This window comes from Ischnura elegans, chromosome 3, assembly GCF_921293095.1.
Source record: "Ischnura elegans chromosome 3, ioIscEleg1.1, whole genome shotgun sequence".
NCBI lineage: Eukaryota > Metazoa > Arthropoda > Insecta > Odonata > Coenagrionidae > Ischnura > Ischnura elegans.
This window is the reverse complement of record NC_060248.1, coordinates 35232943-35256633: the sequence shown is the minus strand read 5'-3', so window position 1 is coordinate 35256633 and position 23691 is coordinate 35232943. Positions and strand designations below refer to the sequence as shown.

At 38.2% G+C, this 23691-nt stretch overlaps 2 protein-coding genes across 2 annotated transcripts in view; one reads left to right on the top strand and one right to left on the bottom strand.

Annotated features, from left to right (window-relative positions):
* Positions 1-1499: 1499 nt before the first annotated feature.
* On the bottom strand, positions 1500-12406 carry LOC124155164. Its single transcript, XM_046528881.1, has 10 exons — positions 12065-12406; positions 11861-11988; positions 11621-11791; positions 10470-10586; positions 9103-9239; positions 6331-6468; positions 5989-6271; positions 5508-5666; positions 1996-2127; positions 1500-1920 (listed from the first exon to the last, which is right to left on the bottom strand). Exons 1-10 carry the CDS (start codon positions 12162-12164, stop codon positions 1759-1761), a joined length of 1527 nt encoding a protein of 508 aa, XP_046384837.1. The 5' UTR covers positions 12165-12406; the 3' UTR covers positions 1500-1758.
* Positions 12407-12617: 211 nt separating this feature from the next.
* Positions 12618-23691, top strand: part of LOC124155647 (ferritin subunit) — a 35528-nt gene continuing 24454 nt past the window's right edge. The window contains exon 1 of the mRNA XM_046529651.1: positions 12618-13008. Coding sequence (XP_046385607.1) covers positions 12924-13008 — 85 coding nt within the window. The 5' untranslated portion in view covers positions 12618-12923. The remainder of the gene's footprint in view (positions 13009-23691) is intronic.

Genomic DNA, 23691 nt, shown 5'->3' with positions numbered 1-23691 from the left:
TCAGAAGGAAGGAGAGAAATGCGAGTTGAATTCCAAGGTTAAGTTGTTATCAGGCAGCAAAAGAAGTCAACCCATGTCGAATATCAAAGCTCCGAATCTAAGGATACTTATTGAGCAACACTAGATTCAGAGTAGATGGAAAGAATATGTGGAGGGCCTGTATCACTGTGGGAAAAGACCAGAACAACTTCACATTGAGGAGGAAAGTGAGAGAGCCCTTCAGGATACGAGTGCTAGGAAAGTGGTGGGCTTCTGTGAGAGCTTCTCAAGAATTTGGTAAAGTTGGCAGGATAAGGTTTCTTGAACTTGAGAAATCCTTCCAGAGAATGGATTGGTTGAAGTTCATAGACATTCTTAAGAAAATGGGCGTGGATTGGAGAGATAGGCGACTCATTCGTAATCTGCTTATGGCCTTCACTGAACAAGAGAGGTTGGTGGACTAAGTAAGGGCAGATGGTTATAGGCCAGTGACAGATGGAGATAGAGGGTAGCCACCCTTCTCCCTCATAATATTTGGAAGAATTGAAAAGATGGTAATTTTTTAAGGGGGCTCTCCAAAACAAGGTTTTACATCACCAGGTAAATTTACTCTCTTAAAAATTGGTGAATATCTCAAAACCACCATTTTACACACATCAGACCTCAAGAAGCATTAACTCTAAGAAATATTGTGTACCACCACAGCACTGAGGAAATTATTAAACTGACCCCCCACCCTAAAACAAAGAGCTTTATCTGCCAGCTCGAGTCTTGTACAATCAAGGCCATTTTGCAAAGATGTCCACCATCACTGATATGGTAAGGGAGGCTTGGGAAAAATTAGATGTGTTTATTGTTAAGAAAAAACAAAATGATCAGAGAAAGGTAACCAGCAGGCATGAAGTCATAAGATAGGCATTTGTGATATTGTGCCTCCAATGTTATGTTGCTCATAATTTTCCAATTATTTTCCACCCTCACTCTCCAAAGTTTCCCTTTTTAGTTAATTTACACACCAGCAGTGATCACATGATAAATTTTAAAACAATTAGAGGTTTATCACATGTTCACTGATTGCTACCTTCTAACTACTGATTTTCAGCACGAATACAAGGATCAAGAACTTTGCTATTTCCACATAATATTTTATTAGCACCGACCATGGTTTCGTTACAGAGTAACATTATCAAGGTGACACCTTGATAATGTTACTCTGTAACGAAACCATGGTCGGTGCTAATAAAATACTATGTGGAAATAGCAAAGTTCTTGATCCTTGTATTCGTGCTATTATGGATTTCCACCAAGTTACGCCCTCTACGATTAATTACTGATTTTCAATTTTTAAAACCCACTTCCATAAGCACTAGTCAACAAGGAATATCTCTTAATTCTTCACTTGAAGAAATTCTTACATTCCATTAACTTGGCCAATTTGGGTTAAATAAATATAAATAAGAATTTAAATGAGACGATAATTTGCAACATGACATACACTCATATATTATATACAAACAAAATACACTAAAAAATTTTTATTCAACACAAATACATCAAATTCTTAACAAATATTAGTAAAATATTCACAGAAAGAGCACAGAGTTTATATTACATACATAAAAATGCTGTTGCCAAAGTCAACATTAAAATGAATCACTTATTTTTGGTAGCTAACAGGATTAAAATAAGAAATGAAGCACATAGTACACATGACTTTCCATCAAGTCTACCAGGAATGATTGATAAGCAAAAATTGTAACATATTAATTTGTGCAGAAATTAAAAGCCATGTTTTTGCAAATACTCATCAAACAGGAAGAGAGATACACTGCGTTGTTCAGGATTAGCTATCAATTTCTTCACATCAGATACGTGTCCAGCCAAAGTTCGTATGATGTCAGCATGTTTATGGAGAAAATTGTTCTCCACAAATGAAGTTACCTAAAATTGGAATATGTTTATTACAGAATTGTTTCTATCAGAAAAAAGTAGGTTGCTTAAACATCACATATTTACCTCAGGGTCATGATCAACAGTGTCTCGGTGACTAGCAGTTTTGTGTATTTTAAAGGAGTGCTCTGCCAGGCTCTGGTGAATATCCCTTGCTCGACCAAGACTTGCAATTTCACTTATAGAGGCGGTATGTTTCTACAAAAGAAAAGAGGTACATGAAAAATCAAATACATTTGTACCAACATGCAAAAAGAAATAGTGACACTTGCACACAAAAGGGTGGTTTCTTAATATTTTTTTATTGCCTAAATCGAAAGATTATTATTCCTGGAGTACGTATTTCACGCTTTCAGATTTTTAAATGACGACATCTATTTTTCGCGATTAAATGAAAAGTGAAAATTTTCAAGCGCGTGGAAAACGCGACGGGTAAGTATGAATGCAGGGACATCTCTCCGTGTGACATATTTCTGGTTCCCGCTGCCACCCAGTGAGATGACCTTGATGCGAGGCTTAGCGCTGATACGACGCAGGCTGCTAGCGGGTAGCTGAGTACCCTGCTGCCTGGTAGCGCTTGGCTTAAATAAGGATTATTAATACCTTATCAAACGAAGAAAACTCTCCGACCTTAGCCAGCTTTAATAGGTGATTTTTAAGACATGTTTCCCTGAGCTCTGTTCCTCATGCATGCATTGGTAATCTCAGACGATGTATAACTCCTATCTTCTCGTATAGAAACTAGGTCCCTGTGACGTCACGTGGAGTGGCATCGCATGGGCGCCAATCTGGCCCTTTTCAAATGAGGATAAAAATGAACCATTGCCTTTCGTCTAAACCGGTGTTTCTAAAACAAAATAATTTGTATATTATGAGTACAGTAATGGTGGGTAACGAATCGCAATCAATGCCTTTCGTTTTCTTTGATGAAGGAAACTACCCTATTTGCTCAAGGAAAGGCTCAATTTCTTACATGACCCCACTTGTTCAGCTCACTTTAGAATGGACAACTACAGATGAAAAAATGGTATACGTGCCACCTGGGTGACACATCTCAGGCGGCTCCATCTGACACTTGCCTTAACTCGGATGCCCAGGTGGTGACCAATATATGAGAAATGAACAAACTGTGGGTAATATACTACACCATATTCAATGCATATAACCAAATTGTCTTAACACTTACACAGTGCAACTGAGTTTTTGTTAAAGAGCAAGTTCAGTGGAAAAACCTACAGATCAGACTAATTAATAGTTTGCCAAATACTTGCTTTTAAGTTAAAATTCTTGGTGAATTAGAAATGAACTACTATTAAGGGATAAAACAGGTAATTGCTTTCATAATTTTATTATCTCCATTATTTGGATTTGGTTAGGGATTTTTCAAAAAAATATGTAACTGAAACTGACATGTTATTGAATCTGCACACAGGACGAGAGTAATTTTTTCGGAGCTTAGATGCATTGTCACTTTCAATTCAAAGCATATACTATAAATTTTGATTACATTTTAAGAGGTTAACAGCTTGTAGTGATGAAAATTTCTAAACTTTAAAAATAGGTAGAGAGACCAAAGAGAGGGGGAAGAAATAGGAGTGGGGGACAGAAATGTTTTCATAATTTTCAAAGCTGGTAACAGATGGAGACTAGGCTAACAAACAACTCTTTTACCACAAACATTTACCATTGAACCCATATGCACTGCAGTATAAATGAAAGCCTAGTGATCATAATATTTCAACAAGAAAAAAATTGCAATTTGTATCAAAACTTAGTATCTATGGTTGTCACAGACGTTTGAAAGTAAGGTCATCAAAAGCTATGTTACAAGAAAGTTTGTGATGATTAACTGGGGTGCTTGAACTATTTTCTGCTGGTAGTTTATAAGAAACACTTAATTATCAATACTCACGGCATCATATTTACGACACAATAGCATTCATGGGCCTGCAACTCCTTGACGTCATAGAAAATATATATTAAAATTGGTTTTGGGCCTTACAGATATGTAGTGATAAAGGTGCAGATTCTGGATTACATTTAATGGTGTCATAGTGACCAGGGAATTTTATTACAGTTTCCCTCCCATTCGTAAGCAATAGTAGTCAAAACATGTAGCTCTACAAATACCTCAGGATTATATTTGACGCCTTATCAAATGAATTAATCACTTCCTACACCCTGAAAGTACCATGTCCTCCACTCATTGGCAGTCCTTCATTGTTCTCTGGTCACTATAATAGGCTTCTGATATTTCTCACTTCAGCCTTCCTTTTTTAACCTCTTAACCAATGCTTCATCCCTTCTCTCATACCTCTATCTTACCTCCTCCATTACAGTTCCATTCATCATAAAGGTTTATAAAATCTAATTATGTTAGAAATGTTCTGTGGTTGCGGTAAAATAGAGTGATTTGTTTGTATTATTGCTTACATATACTGTGTTATAATGCTAAGCTGCCACCCAGCAATAGCTTATCACCATGAAGTTCTCGGTCAACCTTACAACAATGATGACTTTTTAATCTCTTATAGTGATTCAACCCTCAGGTTGGTTTCAAAAGGTGAGGGTAGAGTTCACATCTGATTAAGCCTCAGACTGGTTCACACATTCAGGGTAGAGGAGACAGGTACTTTCCCTGATCACCTTGCACTTCAAGGCCTCTTCTTGAGGGGGTGTGAATGCTTCACGCTCACTCCTCACATTCTACCCACTGAGCCACCACGCTCCTCTAAGGCCCTTATTAGACGAGGTAGCCAGGCGACGTCGCCAGCGGCAGTAGCTGGCGACGTACTGGCTACCAAATATTTGTCATACAATTTGACCAAGTGGCGACAGGGCTGGGTAGTCAGTCGCCTAAGTGTGGCTACGTTGCTAGCTACCCTTGTGTAATAAGGTCCATAGGAATCAATGACCCATGACAAGCTGAGTAGCCAGCTATGTCGCTGGCGATGTCGCCTGGCTACCTCATCTAATAAGGGCCTAATTAACTTGCTCAAACCTAGCCAACACAGCCAGGGTCGGATTTACCGTAAGGCAAAATAGGCACGTGCCTAGGGGCATCGCTGTCCAAGGGGCGTCTTCTGTTGCCTCATGCTTTATCATAAAAATCGGTGAGGGGGTGGGGCTCAAGTGAGGAGGGGCGCTCAATGGAGAGGTGCCTATAGTGTAACTTTGGGTAAATTCGGCCCTGAACACAGCCAAAACACCCTCCATATGCGAAGTGGAGGCCCTGATGCATAATTGAGTTTTAAATTATACTTTGAATTGGTCCATGAGAGCGACAGGACGTTAGAAAGAAAAACTCTTAACCTTCTCATTAAATTTTCTCTTCTTATCCTTCACCAGTTGGTGCACTCTTGCCTCACATTTACCCATTCTAAGTTTTTTAAATTGAGAAACAAGCGATGTCATCCTTATTTTAATGTTAATTGCCGTGAGACTTTAATTACTAGTAAGATTTATTGATTTAAAAAAATATGGCTAAGAGCATGATTAATTTAAATATTAATTTACTACAGTTAACTAAGAGGAGAATACAGATTAAATCTTGCAGCATTAATCGGAAAGATTCTTACCTTGCCCGCACCAACCGTCACAGAAAAATCCATTGCTCTACCTCGCTTTGCTAAGAACTTTATCAACTCAATTCCATCCTCCCATGTAGAATCTGACAGGTGGCGGAATAAATTCTCGAAACCTTTCCTGTTGTTTCGATAACCACCAAAATTTGTGCCCTGTAAATGACCAAAAAATTATTGCCGTGCATATTCGCGAGGGAATTGATCAGTGGCGTAGCGAGGGGGGGTTCGGACCCTTTCCCCGAAATATTTTCCCCCAATCTCTTTGCTTCATAAAAAAATAAAATATTGAAATATAGTGAACTAAAATATTTCTTTGTTAATGATTTTTTTATTATAAAAAGTGTTAAAATTAGTTTAAAACCCTCTACTTAGTACCCTGTTTTAAAAAATGTCCACCCTTGGTTTTGGACCCCCGAAACGAAATTCCTAGCTACGCCACTGGATCTGATTGATATATGACTTTTCTCGTACTTACCAGGAGAAGGTAATCGAAGCTGGAAGATATGTGAGCGTTAGCAAACCTTTGTATCTCTTTCAGCATGTCATTCTCCTTGTTGAAACCACCATAACGGGCACTACAATCCTCAGGAACCCCTGTTGGTTCCTCTACTGGCGTACTATCACAATACCCCTTAAGATATTTATAGCACACTTCATCGGATTTTTCTCCTTCTGAATAGCTTACAGCCCAAAGGCAACACAATAAAATCAGCTCCCACTTCATTTTAAACGAAAGTACGAAACTAAGGAGTCGCAGTTGTCACATGAATCCTATGAAGCTATATGTATGCACAGTTTATAAACCTGATCGACTCACAGGTTTGGGAAGTTGCACTCAGCAAGCAATTCGATTTCCTTCTCGCAGGTCTCAGCCTCATAAACAAGCGATATCAGTAGAAGCACCACACATCCAACAACCTGCGACTTCTTCGCCTTCTTCGATGAGTGGCAGCAACTGAAAACGAAGGGGAATGGGGGATAGGGGTGCTCCTTCCCCTCCGCTCCTATAAAAATCTGACGTACGAGCTTCGCAGTCCAACCAGATTGGCCAGTGTTGAGTATTTATGTGATTGGTGCAAGACTTAAAGCGCCGTAATTTTACTCGTTTTAAAAGAGATAAGTACCTGTACAACCTAATGCCCGTACGAATGAGATTTTCAAAATGCACCGTGTATGATAAAAAGAGGTCTCATTGAATTCGGTGGTCATTAACAACGATGATATCTAATAAACATTATTTTTGTAGAAAATCTTACTTACATGCTACATAATGTTTTGAAAATATTACTAGAATTTCATACTCTTCATGAAAGCATACGTATTCTTCGAATAATTGAGGATGACATTCTGTGAACTGAAATACAGTGGATATTAATAATTTCTAAATGTATTGAGGAAAAAATTTTTGTGAGTGCTTATGCCTCCAAACCCATCCCCCCCCCCCCCCCCCCCCCCCCCCCCCCCCCCCCCCCGGTTTCATGCCTGTTCAGACAGATTGATCAGAACATTTGTGCAGGGCATTACACTGGCATGAGGCTGCTTTGGGCTTGAACACCAATCTGAAGTTAACAGTTGCTATGGGTATTGGGTATAGTATTGAGGCACCAAAAGGTTTTCTCTCTGCTGACATCTTTGTAAGAATGGGGTCAAAATTGACATACCATGTCTTCAAGTGTATGCCCTCCTAATCTCCACGGGAGTATGTCAATGCATTTAGCTCCACATGCAAATCCAGAACTGGATATGTACTACTGGATATGTATCATACCTAATACTTCATTGGTGAGGTTATTTCCTCCTCTTCTTACTAACTCTGCTTAAGGGCTAAAAACAAAATTTTTCTTGTCAGAGCCAATTTGCTTCAGAAGATAAAAATACACTTTAAAAACCCCATATTTGAATATATGTTTGGGGAAAACTAAATGCTCTACTAAGCAACCGGCAACATGTCGCAACCTTGTGAATATTCCACTCTCACATACAATCAGTGTCTTATGAATCGGATTAAAATATGTATATCCTCTGGCTTAAATACTGCATTGTAAAAATTTTCAGACCAAACAAGTGTATCAGCAACGTAGTTAGGACGTTGCAGAAATGTTGTCAAACACCTAGCTGCATCCTGCAACCTCGCGCAACCCTGAGTGTACGAAAGGCAATAAACCAAATTGCAGGAGTTGCATACCAAGGCATAACAACACCTACCAAATTATTGTCCTGTGACGTTTCAGCAACACATTGTGTTTACTAGGAAGCATTTAAAAATGCTGTCATTGCAATCTAAGTTTTAGGGGAGATTTATTAGCGTAGAACATTAAATCCTTGAGTTTCAAGCAAATTGGCATACCCCACATGGTCTTGGAGAGAGATAAAAAAATAATCAGTTGAGCATAGATAAAAATTTAAGGAACATGTGGTAGCATCCACCAGAGAGCCTAACGAAGGGTATTTGGGATCAATAGCTTTCTTAGTAGTTGAGAGGAGAGGCACACACCAACTCCTTTACTGTTCCTCCTCAATGTTACGAGAACATACATATACCCATACACTTCCTTGCTTGGAGGCACAAGGACGCTCATGCGAATTTTCCTACAGGCTAATATTAAAGTTGCAATGATCAAGGGAATCAGGGGGTTCACATCCCTCTGAAATGTTTTAGAGGTCTGTCTTGTGTACCACCTCCTAATGAACGTCCTTGAAAATTGCCTGTTTCCAAAAAGACACCTACCAAATTATTGTCCTGCCTAAGGCCCGAGTCACTAGAGCCTTCAATTTGGATCAATCACTGATGTTTATTCACATGAGTAAGCTTGAAATAGCAGACAGACCAAGTAGTGACACTTGATATCAGAGGCTTTTGCGAGCAGCTGCGTATTGCACTTAGTCACACAAGCTTTCGTGGCCATTGGTGGTCGTACGATCAGGTAATGAAAAAAAATTGGTTTTCAACTTCCAATTTTTATTCATTACCTGATGATGCAACCTGCAATGGCGGTGAAAGCTTGCAAGACAAAGCGCAATACACAGGTGCTCCCGAAAGCCTCCGATACCAATGAATCTCACTGCAAAACCCTACATTTCTAGTGACACAACTTTAAATTTAAAAAATTCACCTGGACTAACTCAATTGGGAAAATTTGAACACTCTATGCCTGTCAGGAGGATTAAAAATCTAATGATAACAGGCTAATCTACGCTCTAAGTTTCCAGGAAATGGCAAAACTAGTTGATTTACACAGATTTAATAATTTGAAGTTACACTACACTCCTGAGTGTACGAAAGGCAATAAACCAAATTGCAGGAGTTGCATACCAAGGCATAACAACAGATAAGTAGAATCATAGAGGCACAAATGCAAAAAGTACATTATATAATACTATTTATTCACAACTTTGTACATAGAAAAATATTGACACATTGAAAAACAAAAACTTTAAAAACATATGTTTAATATTTGGCAATAATTGTAGCCCTCAGTGCAACATAGTTCTACATAACTTTTCTGTCAATTAAAATCTAAACACATAAGACAAGAATATAAATGAGGAACTCAAGGAAATACACTTATACTCCACTGCAGACACTTAAATTTTCTGTAAATACTCATCAAAGATAAAATAGGACAAACTTGAAGACATGTTCTTCAAGTCACTAGCAAGGCCAGCCAGATTTCTGATAACGTCAGCATGCCTGTGAAGGAAGTTATTCTCCAAAAATGATGCAACCTGAAATAAACAGAAAAAAAAACATCATATTTTGTACAATAGGGTGGTTTCCTATTATTTTTTATTGCCTAAATTGAAAGACTATTACTCCTGGAGTATGTTGTTCATGCTTTTATATTTTTAAATGACGATATCTATTTTTTTGCGATTAAATGAAAAATGAAAATTTTCAAGCACGCAAAAACGCGATGGTGAAGTACAAATGGTGGGAGAAGCCCAAGTGACGTCATTCTGGTTCCGGCTGCTACAGTGTGAGGCCACCTTGATGCGAGGCTATGAGCGCCACTACGATGTAGGCTGCTAGCAGGTAGCGCTTGGCCAAAATACGGATTATTAATACCATATCAAATGAAGGAAACTTTCCAACTTTAGGCAATTTTGATAGGTGATTATTAAGAGATGTTTCCCTGAGCTCTGTGCCTTATGCATGGATTGGTAATCTCAGACTATGTAAAACTCCTGACTACTCATTTGGCATTTAGATCCCTGTGACGTCATGTGTAGTGGCATCCCATGGTCGCCAATCTGGCCTTTTTCAAATGAGGTTAAAACTGACCATAAAAATTCGTGTAATTGGGATTTTTATAGCCAAATAATGTGTATATAATGAATACACTAATGGTGGGTAACAAATCACAATCAATGCCTTTCATTTTCTTTGATGAAGGAAACTACCCAATGGAGAACTGAAAACACGTTTATCTATGGCTTCCATGTAATATATGAACATGCTGTAAACATGAACATTAAATTAATAATTTTATTTGCATTAAGATTTTTCTGTCGTTCAATGCTAAAAAATTGTAATTTCTTAATCCTTATGTCTGTGAATTTAAGATACAGAAAAGATCATTCCTCATTACTTTGCACAGTTTGGTAGTTCTTCTAAAAATTGTTCAACCTCATATACGAGATTCTTCTATGAAGAAATTATTACCACTTTTGCTGAAATGGTGATTTGCCATAAATGGTCAAGCATTTATCTTACTTGCTCCCTAGGTAATAGCTTCAATCATTTTTACCATACCTAAATTATTTTGACTATCACTTTTCTATTATTTCTTCAGCCTAGTTCCAATTCAGAATTAAGGAATGTTATCCAGAATTTAAACATTAAGTTTAATTCTGTCCTTGTATTTCAATGGTTGTAATAAAACAATCTTTTCATGCAATCACGTCTCTACTATTATTCTTGATCAATGAGTTTCTATGATTAAGCATGCCACCTACCTCAGGATCTCTGCTGGTGTGGCTTGCTTCCTCATGTATTTTCATTGCTCCATTTGCAATCACCTTTTGATAATCAAGCGCATAACCGAGGGATTTCAATTCATCGAGACTGTAGCTCTAGAAAAAATAAACCATCATGAAATTATAACAACTTGCTATTTCACTTAAAGCCAAATAAGGCATTTCATGCTGAACACGAAGCACTTAAGTTCCACAGAGGATAAATTGTTAGCCATGACAGGGATTCTAATCTGGATCCTGACCAGGCACTCTACTCTCTTTCGATTAATTTCACCAGATTCCTGTTGCAAGCATTTTTAATGCGCACTCTTTCAGGTGTTCTGTGATATCATGTTTCTTTTTGGAGTATTGTTTGATTGAGAGAAAAAATTTGTTTATACTGACAGATAAAATGGCATAAGGATGCAAGTTTGCCCGCACAGTTATTGAGTCCTGATTCTCAAGTTAGAACTTTGAATGATAGAGAGTTCATCACAGACATTGTACAACAACTTAGCTAATACAAATTCTTGTCAATGTTGGAGGCAGTCACTATCAGCAATGAAATTGAAAACCAAATTGATTAAATGCTATACATGTTTCATTCAAAAATAAACTATAAAATAAAAAGAAACCATACTCGACTCTTGATTGAGTAAGAAATGATGTAGCACCAAGAGATGTCATTTCAATAAATTTCACCAGATTCCTGTCGCAGGTATTTTTAACGCCCACTCTTTTAGGTGTTCTATGGTCTAATTTTTTTGTGAGAGCGAGCAGTTTCTGTGGGAAAACGTCTTTCTCGAGCGCAACTCAAGCTCACATTTTCCTTGGTTAGAGATAAATTTTCCCGAAAATTAAGCTCTTGAGACACTCGAAAAAATGACATACTTGGCAATCAATTCATAGGCACATTCTTTCCCAATAACATACACCACTGGGGCAATGATTAAATTTTCAAAATAACACATGTAGGTGTTAATAAAATGATTTATACACAAACATTGACTATGGTTGAACTAACCATTGATTTAATTTTAACATCTTACCAAAAACCAATGTGAGAAATGCGATGATCAAGTAATCATAAAAAAATGCATACCTATGACAAAAACTACGTGATATGTACCCACAGCGACAAAGTTACTTACCGTTAGACTATTAATTGATGCAGGACCCGAATCAGACAAGTTAATCTTGATACCACGTTTGCTCATGTATTTAATTAAATCGATGGCGTCCTCCCATGTGCTATCAGAGAGTCGTCGCGTTAGTTTCTCAAGGCCCTCTCTGTTTCTCATGTAACCACCAAAATGTGAACTCTGAAAACATAATAAATAATGAAATACTGTACAAAAAGTTGAATAGAGCCTTATAAATATAATTCTTACCAGCAGCAAGTAGCTGAAGCTCGCATTAATATGTAAGTTGACATATTCCTGCAGTTGAGTCTGGAGGCTGTCTATACGGCCATAGGTCGCACTGCAAGGGTTGACTGAGCCTGTAGCTGTGAGTTCAGCTAAAACAAGGCTACCTCGTTAAATTAAGGACTCTGATTGCTCTATTTCGAAACATAATGTTCTTTAGACACGTACCTTTATTGTTACACCATTGTGATACGTCGTCATAACAAGAAGATTTGGCATGAGCATAGCCTGTGGCGAGAAGGCAACTCAGTAAAATGATGGCGAACATTTCGTACGGTGCGTCCAATTTCGAGAAAGTTAAAAGCAAGCCTCACAAAGAGTGAGAAATCTTCCACGGAATGAAGGCAGCCAACACCACCATCGACTTCCTAATTCAACTGCACTAACCACCTCCTTGTCTAATGCAACCTTCCCCGCCTTTGCTTTCCCATGTCCTTCCGCGGATGAAAATGTTATGATAAATAACTGCTGAATTGGCTGGTAGATGGCATGCGAGATGGCCTGTTTGGGGGGGGGGTGATTGATTGGATGAAGTTTAAGGGGTAAAACTAATAGCAAGGATATTTATATGTCAATTATGTCTTTTAAATACCGTTCTTATAGCTTTTTAAAAGTAATTGACCAAGAAAAATCTAATTTGATTTGAGCGTGCTGCGGTGCTCCTTCGTACTGATTGGTGCTTCGAGGTGCGCGCGCCGCTTCTTATTTGTTTCAGGCACTATCGCGATTGTGGACATGCGCGAATGTTCGCATATGATATGATTGTTAACTATTTAGGGTTCGGGACGATCGAGGCATAAAGAGCTGACGACAGTGATCATTATCTAGCTTCTGAATATCAGACTTCAGGGCTACCTTCTGTGCCAGTGTGTGCAAAGGTGTCCTTCGCGTTTTGAGTGTCAGTTGAGTGAATCAACTTTTCTTGAGGTCACTCGCCGAGTGAAGACAATTTTCTTCCATTGCCTCAAAGCAACAGCTCCGGTCGGGATTCTCAGTGATTTTTCCTGTACTTTTCATTCCTGCTGCAATGAAGACCACGTTCCTGCTTCTTCTTGTCATCCCATTTTTGGGAATCGTTTCGAGTAATGATACGTTGGACCCCAAATCACCATGTAAGTATGTCTTTAATGAATTGAATAATCTAACGTTGTTTATTTGTCATTGATTGTCATCAATCAGTTGTAGTTTTTGTCGTTGATTGGACGCTTTATTTACATCTTTTCGACTTGAAAATATGGATGTAGCGGTGGGTAGTTTTAATTCTGTTTAGTTTTTTAAATATCAAACGGCTTGTGTATTCTGCGAAATCAATTATATTTTAAATGCTGTTTTTAGGATTGGTTGGGTTACCACCGTTGAGGTTATGTTTGGGAAGTGGTATTTTATGGTTATTATTTCATGCAGTTAAATACCGGGGTGTATTAGTACATATTTTTCATTGGTTATGCATTTGGAATGCGGCTGTAGGAAATGGATATTGTCTGTTTCGAGGTGGGTGTCGGCGGAAACATTATTGCTCGCCTATAATATTAAGTGTATTTGGTCACAGATGGATTCAGAAGCCAGATTCCTCATGTATAGGCGTGATTGAGTGAGATGTGGTGCCAAACAATTTCGTTCTTGATTTTTTGGCGGCCTATCTTAGCTACGTAATACTTTTTTTGCCATAAACGTAGGCCTTTATTTGCATTTTACGTAGGCCTATTTAGGCTTTTGTCATGAGGTGGTCCGAAAACCCTTAATTTTTCTTCAGATTGGACCCGTTTACCACCAGAATCTCTTGTTTGTGGGTGGTTGTATTCTATTCGCATTCACGGATTCCCTGTGTTGAGTTTGGTTGTTGTACACCATGGTGTGTTCCATTGGAAGCGCACTTAACGAATAATATTTAATGCCTGAATTTGGGGATGTTACCGGATTACTAATAAACATGAGTACTTAAAAAAAGCATTAAATCTCCATAGGGAGAGTTAGGCAAATGTGGTTAGGAACATTGTGTACACCCCTCCTCCCCAGCAAATTCAGGGTTTAATAAATCTATAGCATCAGTCTGGGGGAGTCCGACCCAGCTTCTCCATTGTAGTGATACCGAAATGTTGCTACTAGTGAATAGTGTAGCTAGATTCTCACTTCATATACCTTCGTGTTAAATGAATACTTTCATTGTGGAAGCAACTTAACTCTGCTTGAATCCATGGTTAACTATTTTTCCTGAAATATTTTTGGGATTTCTGCTGCATTTAGACTTTGTAGCATCATTTGTGACGTTGATATTTTGAAATAAAATTATTGCCTCAATACTGGTGGAGTGGTGTGGTTGTGGGCTGTAGCACTACTTTGGAGATCAGATATATGTGCATGTTGGCTTCCCATCTCAGGGGCATGGGTTCAAATTGTGATAATTCTTGCTTGAGTACTGTGTATAGGGCACTGTGTACAACATGTACATAGGTACATATGTATATACTTTACTATTCTTAAAACTGTGGTTGATAAAAATCATGTTTTTTAATAATTCTTTCCTGATAATTTTTTGAATGAAACAAAAATTCATGATTTTAATAATTATGTCACTATGTTTTTTTCTAAGAATGCTGTTTGAGTACTGTAAACTGATGTTGCAGATGTAATATCAGACTGGCTACTACCTCACAAATTAGTCTAAATCTTTGTTCAACAAGTCAAATGGTGGTATTTACTCATCACATTAATTACAGGAAAATCTTTTTTGAACATCTGGTGATTTGCTGATGACACCGAAGTTATAATTTTTTCAAACTTTTTTTAACATTATTACTATTAACTTCAGGATTTTCTGTGCTTCTTGATACCAATAAACTGTGGGAGATATGTAAATTTACTCTTCATAAGGTTCATGCAAATGGTCATATGGATAGTAATGTACAATGGACACAACTTGGATTTCGTATCATAACTGAAGATGTGATTGTTTTATGAAACCTGGGGCATGTCAATTTGTTGTATAATTGAGAAACTTAGGAAGTAAAAATTTTTTTTTTCTGTAACCTTCTTGACATTGAAAATTTAGGCTTCAAATGTTGTCCTCCGAGACAATTTATGAGGTTGACTATTGCCAGCATTCTTGTCATGAGCAGTGGAAATCCCTTCGAGGTAGCATTCACAACTGAGAGACTTTACACTTGCTTTTAAAATACGTTACAGGACGATGGAAATGAGAACTTACTTTTAAAATACGATATAGGGCGATGGAAATGAGAGAGTGAAAAAGTCAGGCAAATTAAGGTTTTTGTGTGGGAAAATTCTGGGAATTTGAATCAAGAATCTTGTGACGATCTTGTCTTGTATCACGGATTGACTTTCCCTTGTTGAAACTGGACTCATCAGTGCCCAAGCAATTATTTACCTTATACTTACTCTATATCCTCCTAATTATAATCCTTGGCATCATTCTCCCACTTGCAAATGAAGCTATATGAACAATAATAATGATATTCTTTACTAGGCTCCGAGTGCAGCAATAGGCAAAAAGGCCTCTTGTAAGTGATGGGCCAAGTCTGTCGTTTTAGTGATGTTGATCAACGTTCACCTTACACTTCTGTGGTATGTTGTGAAATGTAGGTAGGCATTGGTTGCTTAAAACTAAAATCTGAAATATGTGATGATGAATCGAAATGGATGTATGATAATGAAACTGACTGGTGGTATGCCACAGGGATCTGTCCTTGCTGTGTTCGTTCCATGTGAATATGCATATATTTATGTGCTAGGAGGTTTAAGTCTAAATAGATGATAGGGCACTAATTAATACTGCTCATTAAATTGGCCACTTGCATGCACAGATGCAAAGAGTCCTTCAATAAATATTAGGTTTTCAAAGAATTGCATGTTGCTGAGCGAGGAAACAAAATATGTATTCACAATTTATACATTTGAATTGATGAAACATTTCAGTCAAAGCTTTACCTGAATGAACTATTATCTGAAATGATTTCCATTGCTAGAAAATTCTACATCCTCAGTTTCATATGCCCGGAATCACTGTTGAGATTAGTGTATTATGCCATGGTCAATTCCAGACTGCAATGTGGAATCATGCTGGGGTGAAGCCTACTTTACCACAATAAAAAAAAACATCATAAACGTTATGGCATGGCCATCACATGAAAGCGGCTCTTTCCCAATATTTAAGAATTTAACAACACTACATTAAGGTACCTATTAATCTATACTAACCTTAGATTATTTTATAACCTTAGTGTTGAAAAGGTTAAACAAAATACATATTTCTTCGTTAAAACTTTCGCGGGTGCTCGTCATGTTGAATTAAAACTTTTGGGCTATGTCGCCGCGTCAGATTTTGGGTGGCCCCAACGTTTCCCGACCGATGCTGGTCGCTTTCTCAAGGGAATCTGACATGAAGTTGCATCGCGACCAGCATCGGTCGGGAAACGTTGGGGCCACCCAAAATCTGACGCGGCGACATAGCCCAAAAGTTTTAATTCAACAAAATACATATTCTGTAACATTAAAATTGGATTTCATTGTACGGAGGTCTAAAAATCTTTCGGCAATCATATCAATGCCGAGCTTCAAAATGGTATTGTTTACTGTTAAAAAATGTGGCAAGGGTAGAAACTGAATTTTGATTTAATAAGGCAGTTAAAACATTGCGTATAAGCAATGAGAAAGTGAGGTTTTGCTGAAATAAAAAGTTGATAAATGATATCAACTTGTTAATAGGTATGGCTATCTTTAGAATTATCTCATATGTATGTATTCGAATTTTTAATACGAATGCACATAATTGGCTTTTTATTTATTTTTTCATCACTGTAACACATTTTTATATTGTAACTTCAGAAACCAAAGTAGTACATTGCTTGCCCACCTTACATGAATTATAATGGTAACCCCAGAACAGATATTGATCCTCTGAGGTATCTATATTTCATTAATTTGGATAAATTGTGGAAGATAATATTTTAAGATTGTGATATGGAGAATTTTGAAAATGATAAAGATTTTTTTAAACTGATGATCTATGTAACATGTGGGGAAAAGCCATCTCATATAGACCATATACCATACATTAAAATTAGTTATTTTTGGACAGTAAACAATACAATTTTAAAGGGTTACTTTGACATAAAGGGTAATTTTGACAGTTTACTTCGATAGAGTGCCAAAGCACTCATAATAAAGTACGCTTATGAAGAGTTGAACATCAAGCCTAAATCACACGGTCATTGTTTTCGTCGCTTTAGAGTGATCACCCTGAAATGATCGTCCCGCACGATCTTTTTCCCGATGGCTCCAGTGAAGTAGATTCCCATCACTTTTTTCATCACTCGGCATGTTGCTTTTTCTGTCGCTGGAACCGTCACTGAAACAGCATGTCAGCAAAGAACAAGCTTTCGTACTGTATTTTATTGTATTTGCAATTTTAATATTTTAATATTTATACAGGTTCCTGTAGCGATGCATTTGTAAGCACACAAATAATGTGCACAGATGGTATCTATATTTGGACAAATAACTAAAATCATGTCCATTCTACCTTATGAATGATGACAAAAATTAAATTGAGGCTCATTACCGGAGTGCTGTTTGAGTCATTTGTCAATGAATGGTGTACGTGAAGTCGCATTTCGTAGGTTGCATAAGTGTTGTTCTAACTGTTGGCAGAACTTAAAAGTGTAAGGATTGAATTATGCGCATTCTGTCCACTTAATTTTGCCTTCAAGTCTCTGTGGATGTGGTCAATGATGGCCAAACGTATGAAAATATGTAAGATTAGGCATGAAAACTTGTAGGATTTGCTAATCGACCCCCTAAATCAATTTTCCATTGTTAATGGGTGGAGTAAGAAGGAAATAAGCCTCATCAACCAGGCTAAGTCAGCCTTCTGCGAGGAAAACAAACCTTTCACCGCCAAAAACATTAATTTAGGTAGAAGGAAATTGCTAGCGATTCCTTTTGTATGGAGCGTACTGCTCCATGGTTTTGGAACACTTGACAAGAGATATGAGGAAAGGAAAAAGATAGAGACATTTGAAGTATGGTGTTGGAAGAAAATGCTATAAAAACCCAGGTGGCATTCATAGAAATATAGTGGAAACTTGTTGCGCTCAACTTTCATGTTAACCTACCTAGTCCATTTGAACGTAGGTTTTCGCAGCGAGAGGCATCGTTGCTAACAGCTTCCGGGTGCAGCTGCGTGTTGCGCTTTTTCGTGCAAGCTTTCGCGTCCGTTACAGGGCGCATCATCAGGCGATGAATGAAAATACGGAATCGATTCCGTATTTTCATTCATCGCCTGATGATGCGCCCTGTAACGGACGTGAAAGCTTGCACGACAAAGCGCAACACGCAGCTGCACTCGGAAGCCGTTGGCAACGCTACCTAGTCCATTACTATGTTTTAATATTGACAGTAATTGTCGTCTCCTGTCAAAAATATGACTTGTAAACCCAGCGCAATCTGCAGCCCACACTGCACACAAGGTATGATGGTTGCATTCAAGGGGCAGTTGGTGGCCAACTTTTTTTTTAGAAGGAATTGATACTCGAATATTTGATTATGAAGATTCTCCCGTAGCCCGTTTACTGTCACCAACCGCGCATTTATCCGTGGGATCCTTATGGGGTGGAACATATGAAGGCATTGGTGAGAGTTCAAAGAAAAGCGGTTCGATACGTTTTGGGTACGCATCGGAGGACAGAGAGCGTATCAGAAATGTTAAAAACACTGGGTTGGGAATATTTGAAAAGTAGGAGAAAAATAAACCGACTCTGCGGCATGTATAAATATACAAAGGGGATAAAGCATGAAGAGAACTAAGCAATAAAGTGGGAAAACCTAATTTCATTGGTAGGAACGATCATCAGTTCAAAATTAAATGCCGGGCGCAGAGGACTAATGTTAAAAAAATTTCCTACCTTAATAAAACAATTATAGATTGGAACAGATTGCCTGCAGAGTTATTTGAGCCCTTTCCTGGTAATGTAAAAATATTTAAGAAAAATCTGAGAAAAGTTACTTAATTGTTTTAGAAATTTTGATTGAATTTTTAAAATTCGTACACTGTCTAGTTTATATGTGACTGTGTGAATATTTTGTTTTTTCTTTTTTGGATGTACCTACATGTTACCACGTGGCCAGTTGCCAAATTGTAACTGATTAACATAATAATAATTTAAGTGAGTTTACAAAAGTCGCTGACGGCACAGCGATCCGATTTTCCCGGGGAAAGTTACTACCATATTAGTGATGTTTGTTGGAATTTGCATGTGTGGGAAGTCTACTCGTTGAATTTACAGTGCTATCCCTTTTGGTTGAAAGTGTTCTTTTGCTAATGTTGAGACTTATTCGATCAGTCTGCTCTAATCACAGCGTTTCGGATATTTTTTAAAACAGTAGGAATTTTTTTTGCACGAGTCGAGAATCGGAGCGTCAGAAATGGATAATCTGACTCGGTGGAGAGGAATTCCGGCATATTTCACGAAAGAAAGTTTCCGATCGTATATGGTTCTTGAAAAATATGCGCAGTATGACAAAATCATTATAGTTTCAACGGACGGTCCGGGGTATCCTCCGTTTTGTCTCCGTGAGGTCATTGTTCAAAGAATGCGAGCATTATCGTCTCTTCGATGCGAACATAACCGTCATCGCCTTCATCGTAAGTCAACAGTCGTAAGATTGTTTTGACGCGGCTCTCCAATCCGATCTCCTATTTGCTAGCCTTGTCATGCTGAATAGGGTAGTTTCCTTCATCAAAGAAAACGAAAGGCATTGATTGCAATACGTTACACACCATTAGTGTATTCATAATACACAAATTATTTCGTTTTAGAAATACCGGATTAGACGAATGGCAATGGTCCGTTTTTATCCTCATTTGAAAAGGGTCAGATTGGCGCCCATGCGATGCCACTCCACGTGACGTCACAGGGACCTAGTTTCTATAGGAGAAGATAGGAGTTATGCATCGTCTGAGGTTACCAATGCATGCATGAGGCGCAGAGCTCAGGGAAACATGTCTTAATAATCACTTATTAAAACTGGCTAAGGTCGGAAAGTTTTCCTCGTTTGATAAGGTATTAATAATCCTTATTTAAGCCAAGCGCCACCAGTTAGCGGGGTACTCAGCTACCCGCTAGCAGCCTGCGTCGTATCAACGCTAAGCCTCGCCTCAAGGTCACCTCACAGGGCGGCACCGGGGACCAGAAATACGACGTACTGAGAAATTTCCCGGCATTCATACTTACGCGTCGCGTTTTCGCGCGCTTGAAAATTTTCACTTTTCATTTAATCGCGAAAAATAGATGTCGTCATTTAAAAATCTAAAAGCGTGAAATACGTACTCCAGGAGTAATAATCTTTCGATTTAGGCAATAAAAAAATTATAGGAAACCACCCTATTGTGCGAAAAACCTTCAGAGAAAATAAAATCATTCGCCTTGACGGGAATTGGAACCCGGGTTTCCCGATTTCTGCTATATAATCTAGCGGAAATCGGGAGTTCCGGGTTCGATTCCCGGTCAAGGCGAATGATTTTATTTTCTCTGATGGTTTTTCGCACAAATTGTGAATTGCGGTCAATTGAGGTTGTAAATAAACTGAAGGCGCTGTATTCGAGTTTTAAGCGTGGTCGGAATTCCGCCATCTTGGTTTGACCATTTTCGGACTTACAATTAGTCTCAAACAGTGTACGTATACGATCAAGTATTCTATTCCTTAAATCGCCTCTTATTTATAAAATGAATATGCAACAATTACTTCTTGATTGTCATAGGAGTTCTCCGATCGTCCGTCATAACGTGTGTATTAAACTGTCCATGTAGTCTTATCGTGAACCGTGAATCGTCGTGAACATACTTTCAAACTATTATTGCGACCGTTCCGCTATCTTAAGATTTCCATTGACTGAAATCTTATTAATTGCCATTAGAAGTGCTGAAGAATGGTTATTTTACGCTTGTAAAATGTTATTTTCGGCTAAGCTGGTTGCACAGCCGAACCGTGGTGATAGGCAATATTTTTTCCGTTGGAAAAGATATTCGAGGCATATTTTCACGAAGCCTTCATGAATATATTTTTCTGTGGATCTGATTTTATCTAGAAATATCGGAATTTTTTAATTAAAAGTATAAAATTCCATGCAAGAATATTGTTTGGAATTGTATTTGACTGAGGCAAAGTTTTCATTTTTTCTCTCATCAGTCCACTGAGATGACATAAGAGAAAGTACCCTTTCTGTATTTGCATTGTGCCCTTGTATGCTGAAGAAATATTCGGAAATGGTTCTGAATGTATACCAACAGATGTACTATATAAATAATCATATTGACAAGAAAGGAGGGCCTTTCTCGATGCTTAAAAGATCCGCCCGTATACCGAACCAATATAAATAAGAGGACGTGTCTGAATTAATTCGTACGTCTGGTCACCCTGATATAAACAGCTACCTGTTACATTTCTTACTACTTACATGAAATGTTCTTCAACCCTCAGAATATCTTGATAATGTTGTTTGTAACGACGAAACGCGTTGTGTAATAATAAAACTCAGTGGAAATATTGCTAAGTCTTATTTTAATAATAATAACTTCAACCCTCAGGTTAGTGGGCATGCAATTTACTTCATTCCAAAGACAGTGTTCTCACATTTGCTAATATTCGTCCTGCTTGTTAAAGGTTTTTATTTTCTTTGCCAACCTCTTGCGGTGCGGCCCTAAACTAACCCTTCCATTAAGCTAGTGGTGAACCCCGAGGAGGAAATATTGGGTCTAATCAGTTCGTTTATTCTTTTGCAATCGGTATTTATTAGAGTTTGTCCTCCCCAACGATGTCATTCATTCTGACCATTGGTCTCGCTTCATTCAAAATAATTTGGTGTATAAAAGGGAAAGATGAGTTGTACTACCTTGTACAAAATGGTTCCACGACCTTGAAGATCATGAATTAAGACCGAAACGTGGACCGGCATGAAAGTGAATAATCTTGGAAAATTGCAAGTGTTTATTTCAATATCATCCAACCCAGCCGAGTATAGGCGGTCGTAAAATATATTGCCTTGTCGCGAGCATTCCGTTTGTTTTTAGTTCAGTGTTCTCAACAGCAAGAGGATTTTTTTTGGCAAAGGGACTTATGTCGACACTCGTTCGAACTTGGGCGCGTTCTGATCTGAAGGACACCTCTTCCACTTCACTTTCTCCAACTTGCATCTTTTCCGCATTGGCGAGCGCAAGAGTCGAGGAAGCGGAGTATTACATTTTGCTCTCATCGCCAAGGTCATCAAGCTGGTAGCCCGGTGATTGGGCGATTAAAAAACAAACGCATCTATGTATGTATACATAAAAAAGAGGATGTCTGTTTGTCTTTCCGCAATGCGCTTCTATACGGCTGCACGGATTGCGACAAAAGTTAGTTCCTAGGTGCATCTGATTCTCCCGAACCACGTAGTGCCATTTTTGGTTGACTACGACATGTCCTTTGAGTCATTTTCTCATTAACAAACCCTGAAAGTGCCCTCATAGCCACCTTGCACCTATTCCCCGCGCTCAACTGGCAATTTCGTCTATCAAAAAGTGCTTAAAGCCGTCACCCATTATTTATGCGTTCAGGAAATGCATAGGTTTCTATTTTGCCTTTTTTACACCTAGTTTTCAGTTCATTTGGATGGCCGTCACCATAACCGCTTCGTTCCTTTACCAACAAATCCTGCCAGGTGACCATGAATCTCAAGGTCCAAGTTTCCCACTCCTCTGGGTACTATCCTTCCCGCGTAACGCCGGTTGGCCGGGTTGTGTCGTATGTTTAGTTGAAAGAATGTTTTGCTGTCATAGACGACAGCCATCATATAAAATCTTTTCAGGCTTGATTTGGTGTAAGTTCGATATAGGTACACTTGATAAAAACACAGTGTAATTTCCGAACTTAAATTCAAAAGCTGGACAACCGATCATGATTTCAACATATTATTGAACATGACATGGTAGGTCAAACCATGGTCGGTAGTCGAGTTTTGAATTAAAGTGTGGCGTTTACCATCTATTCTTTTATCATGGAAACTTCCATCATGGTTAAAAAGCAAAAATAGTGTTTCAGAGAATGTGGATAATTCATTACGTAATCTCGTTGCTTAGCGCATTTTTTATGCTGAGGTGTTGATGTGCTGGGGTGTAGTCAGGACGATTGTTGGGGGGAAGAGGGCACGACCCGGGTGGAAACCCCTATGGGGAAAATGTGAACACTTTTTATCTCTATAAATCAAATTTTATGCTATTTTTGCTATTAAAAATTACATAATGGATGGGTTATCGGGAAGCTGTTTTGCCGAAACATAATAGTGGAGTGGAATAAATTTGTTTTATAGGTTGATGTTTTTCTGATAAAATTAATTGTTTGGGGAGGGGGGCGCTTAACGTGCACCCCTTGTACCCTCCTGCGCCACTGTTGATGTGTAATGTGGCAATGTGTTGTGCTACCAATATCTGTTTTGTAGCATCATCGTTCTTGCGGTTTATTAAAATTATCATTCAAAATGCTGTCGTCTACATTGTGATGGCATGCAATGATTTACTACGTGATGGCAAAATGTGATACCATTTTACACTCCTGTCACTGCCTCACAAAGGAAGGCCCTTCTTTACCTGAAAATCAGTATTAGAGAAATCAATAATTACTTGTTTCAGGCGTGACTTTATGGGATCTACTTAACATGATGAAAAGTAAATAAAATTTGTAATTCTACGTAAATATTAAATTTACGACCAAGGTTTCAAAGGGTCTCGTCATCATCTGGTGCAAAT